The 12,998-nt window shown below is 47.0% G+C and overlaps 1 protein-coding gene across 2 annotated transcripts in view; it reads right to left on the minus strand.

The window, feature by feature from the left end:
- Window positions 1-1,884: 1,884 nt before the first annotated feature.
- The window catches only part of ogdha (oxoglutarate dehydrogenase a), a 34,049-nt gene continuing 22,935 nt past the window's right edge, over window positions 1,885-12,998 (minus strand). For both annotated transcript variants that reach the window (XM_072387131.1, XM_072387132.1), the window contains exons 8-23: window positions 12,353-12,443; window positions 10,868-11,047; window positions 10,422-10,550; window positions 10,165-10,344; window positions 8,054-8,206; window positions 7,759-7,861; window positions 7,551-7,679; window positions 7,312-7,462; window positions 6,499-6,626; window positions 6,238-6,416; window positions 4,479-4,550; window positions 4,279-4,404; window positions 4,030-4,102; window positions 3,789-3,952; window positions 3,460-3,614; window positions 1,885-3,375 (exon numbers count right to left, since the gene is read on the minus strand). In XM_072387131.1, the coding sequence (XP_072243232.1) occupies window positions 3,255-3,375; window positions 3,460-3,614; window positions 3,789-3,952; window positions 4,030-4,102; window positions 4,279-4,404; window positions 4,479-4,550; window positions 6,238-6,416; window positions 6,499-6,626; window positions 7,312-7,462; window positions 7,551-7,679; window positions 7,759-7,861; window positions 8,054-8,206; window positions 10,165-10,344; window positions 10,422-10,550; window positions 10,868-11,047; window positions 12,353-12,443 (2,134 nt within the window). In that variant the 3' untranslated portion in view covers window positions 1,885-3,254. The remainder of the gene's footprint in view (window positions 3,376-3,459; window positions 3,615-3,788; window positions 3,953-4,029; window positions 4,103-4,278; window positions 4,405-4,478; window positions 4,551-6,237; window positions 6,417-6,498; window positions 6,627-7,311; window positions 7,463-7,550; window positions 7,680-7,758; window positions 7,862-8,053; window positions 8,207-10,164; window positions 10,345-10,421; window positions 10,551-10,867; window positions 11,048-12,352; window positions 12,444-12,998) is intronic.

Raw genomic sequence — 12,998 nt, forward strand, 5'->3', positions numbered from 1 at the left:
AGATGCTAGCAAACGATGCTTTCTCATCAACAGTGATGGACCAAGCTGGAGATGTGCATAGAGTAACTCGTAGTAATGCATGTGAACCGTTAATTACTGCGTTTAAACATTTTGGATTTATTAACCTCATTAAACAGTTGTACCTGGAGACCTCCATCTTTATCAGAAACATGAAACCTCTGACAGTAAATATGGAGCCGGCGCTCTGGGACGATGTTCAACAAGCTGTTTCATAAAGTAGGAAAACAAGAAAACGCATAAGAGATGCTACACAAAACTTCTATTTAACAGATAAATATTCTGGGTGACTGAAACACCCCCCAAAAAACTCAGAACATTATTAAAAAAGGGCAAAATATGTAACAAAAGGTGTGTTTCATAGGTTCTCCTGCTGGTCGGCTCATCAGAAGAGGTTAGTTTGACCTGCAGGTGGCAGAGATTCTTCATCCTGTTACATTTTATTGATCAAACTCCAGATTTATTTGATCAGAACTGCCGTTTCTCAGATGTGTGAAACTGAACATTTCAGGGGTTTATGTGATGTAAAAAACCAGCTGTGAACATCTGGATCAGACTCAAACACCCGTTTAAAGATGATTTAATACAACTGAAATCTGTCAGATTAGAACTAAACTGCAGAAGTTAATATTCTAAATGAGGAAATTAAAAACTGATATTTACATTAAAATAAATGAAGAAATATTTAATTTTTCACATTTCTTCATTTCTTTCCACTAATGTCATATTTTTAATCTATTTCCCCCATTTTCTGACTTAATTTACCTTTTAATCTTAATTTGTTTAATGACTTTTTAGCTGCTTTCTGTATGGAATGTCAAACATGCCACAGAAAATATATAATAAGGAAATATAATTTAATAATTTCATGATATAATATATAAAACATTTCAAATAATGTTAAAAGTTTAAGCGTAAATTCAGAAAAAATAGAAAATGTTTTAGTTAAATGAAGTTTTTTATCTATTAGAGGCAGAAATGTTGGGCTGTAAATGTTCTGTTGGACCAGTTCTGTCTCCTTTAATGAGGTTTTAATGTCTAAAACTTGGTATTTTAACTCATTTACACGTATATTTTATTTAGTTTCGCAGAGTTTATTTCTGCCGACCCGAGTTTCTGGCAGAACATTTAAAATTTTTAAATCTTTTTTGATAGTTTTTAATATTTTACTTTTATTTAAATCATTCTGCCTTCTATATCCCAATTTGTGATCTTTTCCTTATCAATCTGCTTTGAAAAGGTGCCTCGTGAAAAAAGTAATTTTAATTGATCACTTTTCAGCTTCTGATCGTTAAAACTTCGTCACTTTGCCACCTGCTGGAGATTTGGTGAAACTGCAGGTTAATTCCGTCTGTTTCAGGTCAAAAATCGATGAAATAACAGATAAACATCAGCTTCTGCCATCAGTTTTTTCCCTTTTAGCCAACAAGCTGAATATTGGTTGATAATAATTTACAGATTCATCTTTCATGTAAATTACAAAAGAATAAAAAAGGTTTGGTTCCTGTTTTAGTTCAAGCAGCTAAAAAAGAGGGAAAATAAACCAAATAAATACAATAATTAACATTTAAAATGTAAATCATTTAAGATAGAAAAAAAAGAATATTGTGCTAATATCAGTTTGTAAATCTTTTAATTCTTCTGTTTATTTTCAATCTAATTACATTTAAACTGAAGTTTTAAATAATTTTGGGTTCAAAGAAATAAAGTTTCTTTTAAATAAAACTAACTTTCTGTCCACTGATCGACTTTAATCAGTTAATAACATCATGAGTGAAATATTCCCACCTGCAGGAGGATTAAAGTCAGGGAATCTGAATGAATCGAGTGAATCGGGACACAGGGAAGAGACGGAGGCAGCAGCTCTTCAGTACATACAGATTTTATTTATTGAATGAAGCAAAGTAATGAAGACTTCAATCCGCTAATATGAAAATAAATAAATGATTTTCTTTGTCTCACAGAAGCCCAGAACTTCCTCCTCTGCCGTCGTTTCTTTGAATTTCTGTCCGCAGTTCAGCTGCGACACCCCAAAGAAACGAAAGAAAATTAAAAAGGTGAGACGCTGCGACGCATTTTGGCACGAGATGAACGCTCGCCGGGGGGGGGGCAGGGAGCCGAGGGGTTAAAATGATTCATCAGCAGTGCGTGTGGTCGTTCAGGGATGCCAAACGGTGCAGAACTGTCCTGATTTATTACCCATGTACCCATGAAAACAAAATAAAAAGACAATAAAATCGCAGTGCTAGTTGTTGCTAATTATCGACTTTTCTCAGCGAGCGAACGCGCCTTCAAAGGCAAAAAATAACCAACGAAAAGAAAAGAAACACCTCCACCTGCCATCTTTGACTGATGCTCCTGCTAGCTGAGCTCCCATCGCTTTTCAATGGGGAGCGCTAAAAATGCTAACGAGCGGTTTTTAAAAGCTGAAATAAAACGCTTTCTGCAGCTTTTCAGGACATTTGGGAGCAAAGAAGAAGAAGAAGAAGAAGAAGAAGAAGAACTGATCCTATGTCTGAGTGTCAGGGAGTGACGATGGTGATGATGAAGGTAGACTAAAGAGGAGTTAAAGAAACGGGAGGCGTCACTCTGTTTGTAATAATTTTCTCCGGAGTGTCGGCTTGAGTGTGCGTGTGCATGTGTGTGTGCATGTGTGTGTGCGTGTGTGTGTGCGTGTGCGTGTGGACGGATGAAAGCGTGTGCGTGTCATCACTGATCAGTTTCAGGCTCGACTCCACCACAAACCTCCTCATGTTGCCACAAACATGCTTCTGCTGCTCGGATCATTTTCTTTGCACCAGACTTCATTCAAATTTGTGCTAATTTAAGGTTCGACTAAGCAGCTGTTTCAGCGTTTCTGGAGAACAGATTTTACAAACTTTTTCCTTCACGACGACGATTCTTTCAGCTTTCAATGAGTAAATCTTTTGAGTCCTGACATGGAGCAACGTGCTGAGGACAGTCGGCTGTGAAGTTGAGCCTGGAGCTGCTGAACTACTGGTTCTGATTCTCTGTGTTTTAAATTTAAAACTCAGCTGAAATCAGCTGATGTTGCTATGGTGTCAGCGAGTCTCCAGGAGGGGAAACATCTGAAAAACATGGCCGGTTTGAAAGATGAGGGAGTCAGGAGACCAGTGGTCCAGCTCTCCAGGTGTGTGTGTGTGTGTGTGTGTGTGTGTGTGTGTGTGTGTGTGTGTGTGTGTCCAGGTGAGCGTCTGTTCCAGCTGCTGCAGGGTTTACTGCTCATCTTTGAACGCATCCAGATCGAAGGCGGTGTCCAGGAAGCGCCGCAGCTCCATCAGGTGAGTGTTCTTGTTTCCTGTCGCAGGAGCTGCAGCCGGTCCTCTGCCGGCGTACCTGAGACACAGAGAGGGAGGGGTCAGGGGTCAGAGGTCAGCCTGAGCACGGGCCACACCTGAGGATGCCGGGGAGGAGGCTCACCAGACGGGCTTGGATCTGTTGGTGGTGGTCCTCATGCGAGGCTTCACGTAGTCGTAGTAACCCTGGTTCTTGTGCTCCTCCTGACACCAGACCAGGTCGGCGTTGCAGAAGCGCTCAGTCTCCGCCTTCACCTGGTCGAAGGGGAACGGGGAGAGCTGCGGGGAGAGAGGAACGCCGTTATCGTTACGGAAGGCGGGGAGCGCCATAATTCTCTTCTAACCGACCATGAATCATCACAAACTGCCCATGTGTGGCAGGGTGAAACGCTGCCTGCCAGAGCCGCACTGAGCATGTGCAGAACGCAGTCACATGACTGCAGGTGGGCGTACCTGCTCGATGCGAGAGATGGCCACGGTTCCCTCCAGGCCTCTGTTCTTCCTCTCTTTGACCAGCTCGTAGTAAACCTTTCCGGTGCAGAAGATCACGCGCTTCACCTCCTGCGGCTGCTCGGCCGCCGGCCCGCCGTCTGGGATCAACCTCTGGAAGTGAGTTCCTGCAGAGAGAGGAGCGTCAGACGGAGAAGCCCCGCCTCCACACACCGGACAGACCAAACGGCCGCCATGCTCTTACCGGGCAGCATCTCATCGAAGCTGGATCTGGCCTCCGGGAGGCGCAGCAGAGACTTGGGGGTGAAGACGATCAGCTGCAACACAAACAGGAAGTCAGAGGAATAGAAACGGTCGGTCGGCCATGTTGGGTCAGAATCATGCTTTCTGTTCCAGTTCTGGTTCACAGAACAGTTCAGAACTCAGTCGTAGCGCCCGGAAAGCAGCGTCTGACTGGTTTAGAGAGGATTGGACAGTCCTGTGCGTGTCTTACCGGCTTCCTGAACGGCAGCAGGATCTGCCTCCTCATAACGTGGAAGTAGTTTGCAGGATTCGAACAGTTCACAACGATCCAGTTGCAGTCGTAGAGCTGATGGACCCCAAAGTCCTCGGTGATGTTCTGAGAGACACAAACAGGGTCAGAACGCACCCCCGCCCTGTTGCCATGGCTGTTACTGTGTGTGTGTGGCTTACAGGCATAACATCTGGGTCGTCGTTGCACATCTGCAGGAACCTCTCCGGGCGAGCAGAAGAATGTTCTGGACCCTGAAGATCGGATCAGACAACAGTTAGAGGATCAAACAAATAGAAGCTGAAAGCAAAGACTGTGTCTGTGTGTGCAGGGTTCCTACAGGGTTCTGCAAGTCTTTTTAAGACCATTTATATAAAAACTTACCATCAAAAAATTATTTTTTTAATTTGTTCATTTATTTAAAATGTGGACAAAAAAAAGTTTCAGCAGGACAAAAGTTTGACTAACAGATCAGTTCAAACTTTCATTGTTGGTCTGGGCCCAAAAACTGAGCGCAGATCCACTCTGGTTACGGTCGTAGCTGGGGGAGCTGTAGTGCTAGCAGCTAGCTGGCTAATGTTAGCTGCTTCAGGCACAATAACAGCTCGCTGGCTAATATTAGCTGCTTCAGGCACATTAGCAGCTAGCTGGCTAATGTTAGCTGCTTCAGGCACATTAGCAGCTAGCTGGCTAATGTTAGCTGCTTCAGGCACAATAACAGCTCGCTGGCTAATGTTAGCTGCTTCAGGCACATTAGCAGCTAGCTGGCTAACGTTAGCTGCTTCAGGCACATTAACAGCTCGCTGGCTAACGTTAGCTGCTTCAGGCACATTAGCAGCTCGCTAGCTAATGTTAGCTGCTTCAGGCACATTAACAGCTAGCTGGCTAACGTTAGCTGCTTCAGGCACATTAACAGCTTGCTAGCTAATGTTAGCTGCTTCAGGCACATTAACAGCTCGCTAGCTAATGTTAGCTGCTTCAGGCACATTAACAGCTAGCTGGCTAACGTTAGCTGCTTCAGGCACATTAACAGCTCGCTAGCTAATGTTAGCTGCTTCAGGCACATTAACAGCTCGCTGGCTAACGTTAGCTGCTTCAGGCACATTAACAGCTCGCTGGCTAACGTTAGCTGCTTCAGGCACATTAACAGCTCGCTAGCTAATGTTAGCTGCTTCAGGCACATTAACAGCTAGCTGGCTAACGTTAGCTGCTTCAGGCACATTAACAGCTCGCTAGCTAATGTTAGCTGCTTCAGGCACATTAACAGCTAGCTGGCTAACGTTAGCTGCTTCAGGCACATTAACAGCTCGCTAGCTAATGTTAGCTGCTTCAGGCACATTAACAGCTAGCTGGCTAACGTTAGCTGCTTCAGGCACATTAACAGCTAGCTGGCTAATGTTAGCTGTTTCAGGCACATTAACAGCTCGCTGGCAAACGTTAGCTGCTTCAGGCACATTAACAGCTCGCTGTTTAACGTTAGCTGCTTCAGGCACATTAACAGCTCGCTGGCTAACGTTAGCTGTTTCAGGCACATTAACAGCTAGCTGGCTAACGTTAGCTGTTTCAGGCACATTAACAGCTCGCTGGCTAACGTTAGCTGCTTCAGGCACATTAACAGCTCGCTGCCTAACGTTAGCTGCTTCAGGCACATTAACAGCTATCTGGCTAACGTTAGCTGCTTCAGGCACATTAACAGCTATCTGGCTAACGTTAGCTGCTTCAGGCACATTAACAGCTAGCTGGCTAACGTTAGCTGCTTCAGGCACATTAACAACTTGCATATATAAAAATTCAAGACGTTTTCAAGTCTTTTTAAGGTATTATTTCCAAATTCAATGCTTTTAAGACTTTTTAAGACCCCGTGGGAACCCTGGTGTGTGTGTGCGTGTGTGTTTGTGAGCGTGCACGTGTACGTGCATGTGTGTGTGTGTGTGCGCGCACCATGCCCTCCATGCCGTGCGGCAGCAGCAGCACGATGCCGTTCTGTCTGACCCACTTGGCCTGGCCGGGGCAGATGAACTGGTCGATGATGCACTGCGCCGTGTTGTGGAAGTCGCCGAACTGCGCCTCCCACAGGATCAGAGCGTTGGGGCTCGCCATGGCGAAGCCCAGCTCGAAGCCTGAAGAGACAGAGACGGAAATCAGCTGAACGTGTCACCTGCGGCGGCCCGGAAACACCTGCGGGGGAAGCGGCGGACTGACCGAGGACGCCGTACTCGGACAGCGAGCTGTTGCACACGGTGTACGGCGCCTGGTCCGGAGACATGTGGTTCATGGGGATGCAGGTCCTCTTGTCCACGTTCTGGTCGTGGAGGACGTGGTGCCGGTGGCTGTGACACAACGGCAGAGGGTGGAAACATTTAGCTCGTTGAATGTGACGCAGCTTCAGTTTCTAAACGTTTCACCGACAGTTTGGGCGTGAGGCTAAAGTCCGATCACACGATGTAAAACTAACCGGGGCTCACACCAAAAGCGTCGTGAGCGGCCCGCCGCTTCTACTTCTTCTGCCGCCAAAGGGGCGGGGCTTATATGTATAGCAACTAGCAGATATATATAATAATCCATCCATACATCGGTTCCCTCTTTCACCATGGATCCTACTCTGGGCCTTCTTTGTGTTTCTTTGTGTTTGTGCTCTGCCTTTTTCCGCTTTTCCCCCACTTTTTTTCGCCTTTTTTCCACCTTCGGAATCCAGATCGGCCCTAATTGGCTGTCGTTGCGTGGCGTCACTGCTCATTTGCATAAAGTTGAGCCTTTCAACTCTTGAAGCTCAAAACGCCAGCTTATCTTTATGCATTTAGCAGACGCTTTTATCCAAAGCGACTTACAGGTAGGCAGGTAGGGTAAGGGGGTCTTGCCTAAGGACCCCTACTGGAGGTAATACCTTTCATGCAGGGGATTTGAACCCAGATCTGGCCGCTCACGATGCTTTTGGTGTGAACCCCGGTTAGACCTAAGAGGACATCCTGAAGCTGGTGGGAACCCCTTCTGGATCAGGCGATAAACCCAGTTTACCTGAACGTTCCCCTCTCCACATCCTGTCCCGACAGTCTGACGTGGATTCCCTCCTTCAGCAGCGATCCGAAGGCCATGTACTCTCCCAGAGCCCAGTCCACCATCCGGTTCCGGACCATCTCCGCTCGGCCCTTCAGGATCCGACTCAGACCTGGTTCAACAAAACACGGCGTCACTTCTCCCCATTTATTCCCCGAGCTCCAGCTTAAGGCTGGATCCAACGGAGGCGGGGCTCTGACCTCCGTGGATGGTGAAGTCCTCCACGGGGACCGAGGACGCCATCTGTCCGATGTGGTTCAGGTTCTCCTCGGTCAGGCCGGTGGACGGGCAGCTCATCGACTTCGGCTGTCCGTCCAGAGTGAAAAAACCTGAACAGCAGCCAGAAACGTGTGAGAACAGAAGTGGACTCAGGCTCCTTCTATCAAACCCAAACAGACGCCTTCTCACCGGGCCACGGGGAGTCCAGCCAGTGCTTGATGTGGAGGATCTTCTCGTCTTTGGAGCGAGCGTGCGCCTCCTCGCAGATCTTATCGTACTTTGCGATCTCCTCCTGCGGACAGGAACACACTCATGAGATGTTATCTGAGGCCTTTACATCTTTAGGGCCTTCTGCTTTCATGGGTTTATTCAACGTTTCGTCTCATCTTCCTTCCATCTGACACACTTCCAGGTGTTTCAGGACTCGTTCTCTCCAGGTCTTTCTTCTTCTGTGGTTATACCGGCTTCGCTAACAGGGTTTTACCTCGTACTCCTGCCTGCTCACAGCTCCCTCTGCGATCAGCTTCTCAGCATATTTCTGCAGAACCGGCTTCTGCTTCTTGATCTGTTTGTACATCAGAGGCTGAGTGAACATCGGCTCATCCATCTCGTTGTGACCCATCCGGCGGTAAGACACCTGCACACAGGTGAAGGTTCACTGTTAGTTCTGCAGTTACACCAGCAGAACCTCTGATCTGTGGAGCTAACAACCTCAAGCAGCTCTGCTGGATCGAAATCGATTTAATATGTGAAGAAAACATTTTCAAGTGATCTCAGAACAGATTTTAGAAACAAAAAAACTGTCTTTGAACAGATTGAGCAAAGTGTACATTTATATTTACACCTAAAAACTCAACTTCAGTTTCCAGGAAAGTTCAACTTCCCTAAATGTAACAAGACTTGATGAGTTTGAACCTTTATTCAACACATACAGATGATTATGATTCTTTCCTACGGTGTCCCACGGGGGTCAGTTCTGGGGCCTTTATTGATAGATCTGCTCCCTCTTTAAGGCCGTGTGATAAGGGCCTGAGGCCGTGTGATAAGGGCCAGAGGCCGTGTGATAAGGGCCTGAGGCCGTGTGTTAAGGGCCCGAGGCCGTGTGATAAGGGCCAGAGGCCGTGCGATAAGGGCCTGAGGCCGTGCGATAAGGGCCCGAGGCCGTGTGATAAGGGCCTGAGGCCGTGTGATAAGGGCCAGAGGCCGTGTGATAAGGGCCTGAGGCCGTGTGTTAAGGGCCTGAGGCCGTGCGATAAGGGCCAGAGGCCGTGTGTTAAGGGCCTGAGGCCGTGTGATAAGGGCCAGAGGCCGTGCGATAAGGGCCTGAGGCCGTGCGATAAGGGCCAGAGGCCGTGTGTTAAGGGCCTGAGGCCGTGTGATAAGGGCCAGAGGCCGTGTGATAAGGGCCCGAGGCCGTGCGATAAGGGCCTGAGGCCGTGCGATAAGGGCCAGAGGCCGTGTGTTAAGGGCCTGAGGCCGTGCGATAAGGGCCTGAGGCCGTGCGATAAGGGCCAGAGGCCGTGTGTTAAGGGCCTGAGGCCGTGTGATAAGGGCCAGAGGCCGTGTGATAAGGGCCCGAGGCCGTGCGATAAGGGCCTGAGGCCGTGCGATAAGGGCCAGAGGCCGTGTGTTAAGGGCCTGAGGCCGTGTGATAAGGGCCAGAGGCCGTGCGATAAGGGCCTGAGGCCGTGTGATAAGGGCCAGAGGCCGTGTGATAAGGGCCTGAGGCCGTGTGATAAGGGCCCGAGGCCGTGTGATAAGGGCCCGAGGTCGTGTGATAAGGGCCCGAGGTCGTGTGATAAGGGCCCGAGGCCGTGTGATAAGGGCCTGTGGCCGTGTGATAAGGGCCTGAGGCCGTGTGATAAGGGCCCGAGGTCGTGTTATTAGGGCCTGAGGCCGTGTGATAAGGGCCTGAGGCAGTGTGATAAGGGCCTGAGGCAGTGTGATAAGGGCCCGAGGTCGTGTGATAAGGGCCCGAGGTCGTGTGATAAGGGCCCGAGGCCGTGTGATAAGGGCCTGTGGCCGTGTGATAAGGGCCTGAGGCCGTGTGATAAGGGCCCGAGGTCGTGTTATTAGGGCCTGAGGCCGTGTGATAAGAGCCAGAGGCCGTGTGATAAGGGCCTGAGGCCGTGTGATAAGGGCCTGAGGCCGTGTGATAAGGGCCTGTGGCCGTGTGATAAGAGCCAGAGGCCGTGTGATAAGGGCCTGAGGCCGTGTGATAAGGGCCTGAGGCCGTGTGATAAGGGCCTGAGGCCGTGTGATAAGGGCCCGAGGTCGTGTTATTAGGGCCTGAGGCCGTGTGATAAGAGCCAGAGGCCGTGTGATAAGGGCCCGAGGCCGTGTGATAAGGGCCTGAGGCCGTGTGATAAGGGCCTGAGGCCGTGTTATTAGGGCCCGAGGCCGTGTGATAAGGGCCCGAGGTCGTGTTATTAGGGCCTGAGGCCGTGTGATAAGGGTGCTGTTAAACCTGTTAAATAAAAGGTTCAAACTAACTAACGACAGTTTAGAAAACTTCTCCTGGAAACTGGTTTTATTCTCAGATTCACCTGCTCAGAAAGTTTAATGAAAGAGGTCAAATCAAACATTTAGTCTCACCAGGTCGACCACCACGTCCTTGTGGAACGTGGCTCTCCACTCGGCGGCCACCTTGCAGACGTAGATGACGGCTTCGGGGTCGTCGGCGTTGACGTGGAAGATGGGAGCGTTGACGACTCGGGCGACGTCGGTGGGGTACGGAGAGGAGCGCGCCATGCGGGGATCTGTGGTGAAGCCGATCTGCGCACAGAAACAGGAAGTTTCACACCCGACCCTTTCGTTGGAAGCCGGGCCCCGCCTGCCGCTGTCTGCGTTACCTGGTTGTTGACGACCACGTGGATGGTGCCGTGCGTGGTGTAGGACGGCAGGTCAGACAGGTGGAACGTCTCGTAGACGATCCCCTGACCTGCGAAGGCTGCGTCTCCGTGGAGCAGGATGGACATCACCTGGATTTATGATGTAACAGGAAGTCAAAGTTGTTGTTATTCCTGACTAAACCAGAAGGGTTGGGATTAAATAAGTCTTCCTGCTCCCTTTAGAACATGTGAAGTTATTTGTTAGGATTATTTTCCTCATGTTTGGTTTCGTTATTTCATTTTAACAATAAAAATAAACGAATAAAACCTAAAAAGCAGCTTTAACTGACAGATTCTCTGTAAAAACAGTGGATTTCAGGAACACTTTTAAAACTGAAGAAACCTTTGACTTCAGCCCTGATCTGACATTAACTTCGGTGAGGGACGTGGATACTTCCTGGACTCACTCTGTTCCCGTCGTTGTCGCCGCAGTAGAACTGCTCAGCTTTGGTCTTCCCCTGAACCACCGGGTCCACGGCCTCCAGGTGAGACGGGTTGGCCACCAGAGACAGGGTGATGTTCCTGTCCGTCACACGGTTGATGCGGCGATGGTACATCCCCAGGTGGTACTTCACGTCCCCGGAGCCCTGAGGAGGAGAGCCAGAGTCCGTCTCACAGCTGCTGGAATATTTCAGTTAAACTCAACAGAAAATAACTTGGAACCGAATAATTACTCATATTTCATAATAATAACTTAATATTTGGCATTTTTGTCTAGAAAAACCATGTAAAGGATGGATTAAGTATGTTTATTCTTTATATAACTGTATTTCAACCAGAAGTATCAGAGTTAACTGTTGGTTCGACAGGAGACCGAATCAAAGTAAAGTTTCAATGGTTTCCTGTTAAATTAACTTTGTGTAAACTGGACCGATTTGGATTTAAATCAATTTAATTTTTTATATTATGATTGTAACTGGCTTTCTTTGAAGTGAGATAACATTTGTTGTGATTTGGAGCTTTTTAAATAAAGGTGAACAGTAACAAACTGTGGAAGTTTAAACACGTCTATGCTGACTTTATATCAGTATATATCAGTATATGTGTCGTTATATATATATAAAACGGTATATATACTGATATATAACGATTTATGCTAATATATATATATATACACATATATATATTAGCATAAATATATATAGATAACAAACTATGGAAGTTTAAACACGTCTATGCTGACTTTATATTAGTATAAATCGGTATATATTAGTATAAATTAGTCTAAATCGGTATATATTAGTATTAATAATTATATATTAGTGTATATATTGGTATATGCGTATCAGTATCTATTAGCATATATCGTTATATATTAGTATGAATCATTATATATTAGTGTATATATCAGTATAGATCAGCATAAATTGGTATATATATGCAAAAATCGTTATAAATTAGTCTAAATCGTTATATATTAGCATAAATCGTTATAAATTAGTATAAATCGGTATATATTAGTATATATGAGTACATATTATAAAGGGGAAACTGGTATTTCTGATGAGACATCAACATATCAGACGGACAGAAAGAATGAAGCAAAAAAACGGCAGCGAACGATCATTCAGGTCATTGATTATTCCATCGATTCGATGAATCGGTTCAGCCCTGATCAGGCTGCTGAGGTAAATGAAACGCAGCAGCAGCAGGAACCCTGAAAGCAACATTTTACATGGACTAAATCTGTCACGGTTGGGTTTATTGGTTCCAAAGTGTGTCTGGAGGGGATTGTTTGCACCAAGTTTAACTGAAATTAAGATAAAGTTTTGTTAAAAGGCTAAAACTGAAGATGCAAACATAAAAAAAGGACATTTTCTCCACTAAAATCAGCAGAAAATGTCATGATAAACATCGTGGGACGTGGATATTTCCTGGGGAGGTTGAAGTACCTCATCAGCAGCTTCCAGCTTGGAGTCGAACTGGCAGAAGATCTGTTCCAGCTCTTTACGGATCACATTGGCCAAAACGTTCAGTCGACCCCTGAAAAGCAGAAAGTTTCCCGTTAAACCTTCAGTTCGCTCAGTTTTTACCAAACAGCAACACCACAAAGAAATATCAAAGCTAGGAGACAAAAGAAATATCAAAATTCTTTCTTTTCATTTATTTATTTGCTTGTTTGTGGTTACAAATAATGAGTTTGTTCCTGATGAATAAAGGTTTAATACGGAGGACTGAAGTCTTCTTATCGATCTGTTTATTTATCATTTATTTTTCACTTTGAGTCCATCGTACCTGGGATAAACGTGACCACCTGTGAGGCAGCGTTACCCGTGAGGCAGCGTTACCCGTGAGGCAGCGTCACCCGTGAGGCAGCGTTACCCGAGAGGCAGCGTTACCCGTGAGGCAGCGTTACCCGTGAGGCAGCGTTACCCGTGAGGCAGCGTTACCCGTGAGGCAGCGTTACCCGTGAGGCAGCGTTACCTGTGAGGCAGCGTTACCCGTGAGGCAGCGTTACCTGTGAGGCAGCGTTACCTGTGAGGCAGCGTTACCTGTGAGGCAGCGTTACCACCTGTGAGGCAGCGTTACCTGTGAGGC

Source organism: Leuresthes tenuis, unplaced genomic scaffold, assembly GCF_036924035.1.
Source record: "Leuresthes tenuis unplaced genomic scaffold, fLeuTen1.0.hap1 SCAF_6, whole genome shotgun sequence".
NCBI classification, from domain to species: Eukaryota; Metazoa; Chordata; class Actinopteri; order Atheriniformes; family Atherinopsidae; genus Leuresthes; species Leuresthes tenuis.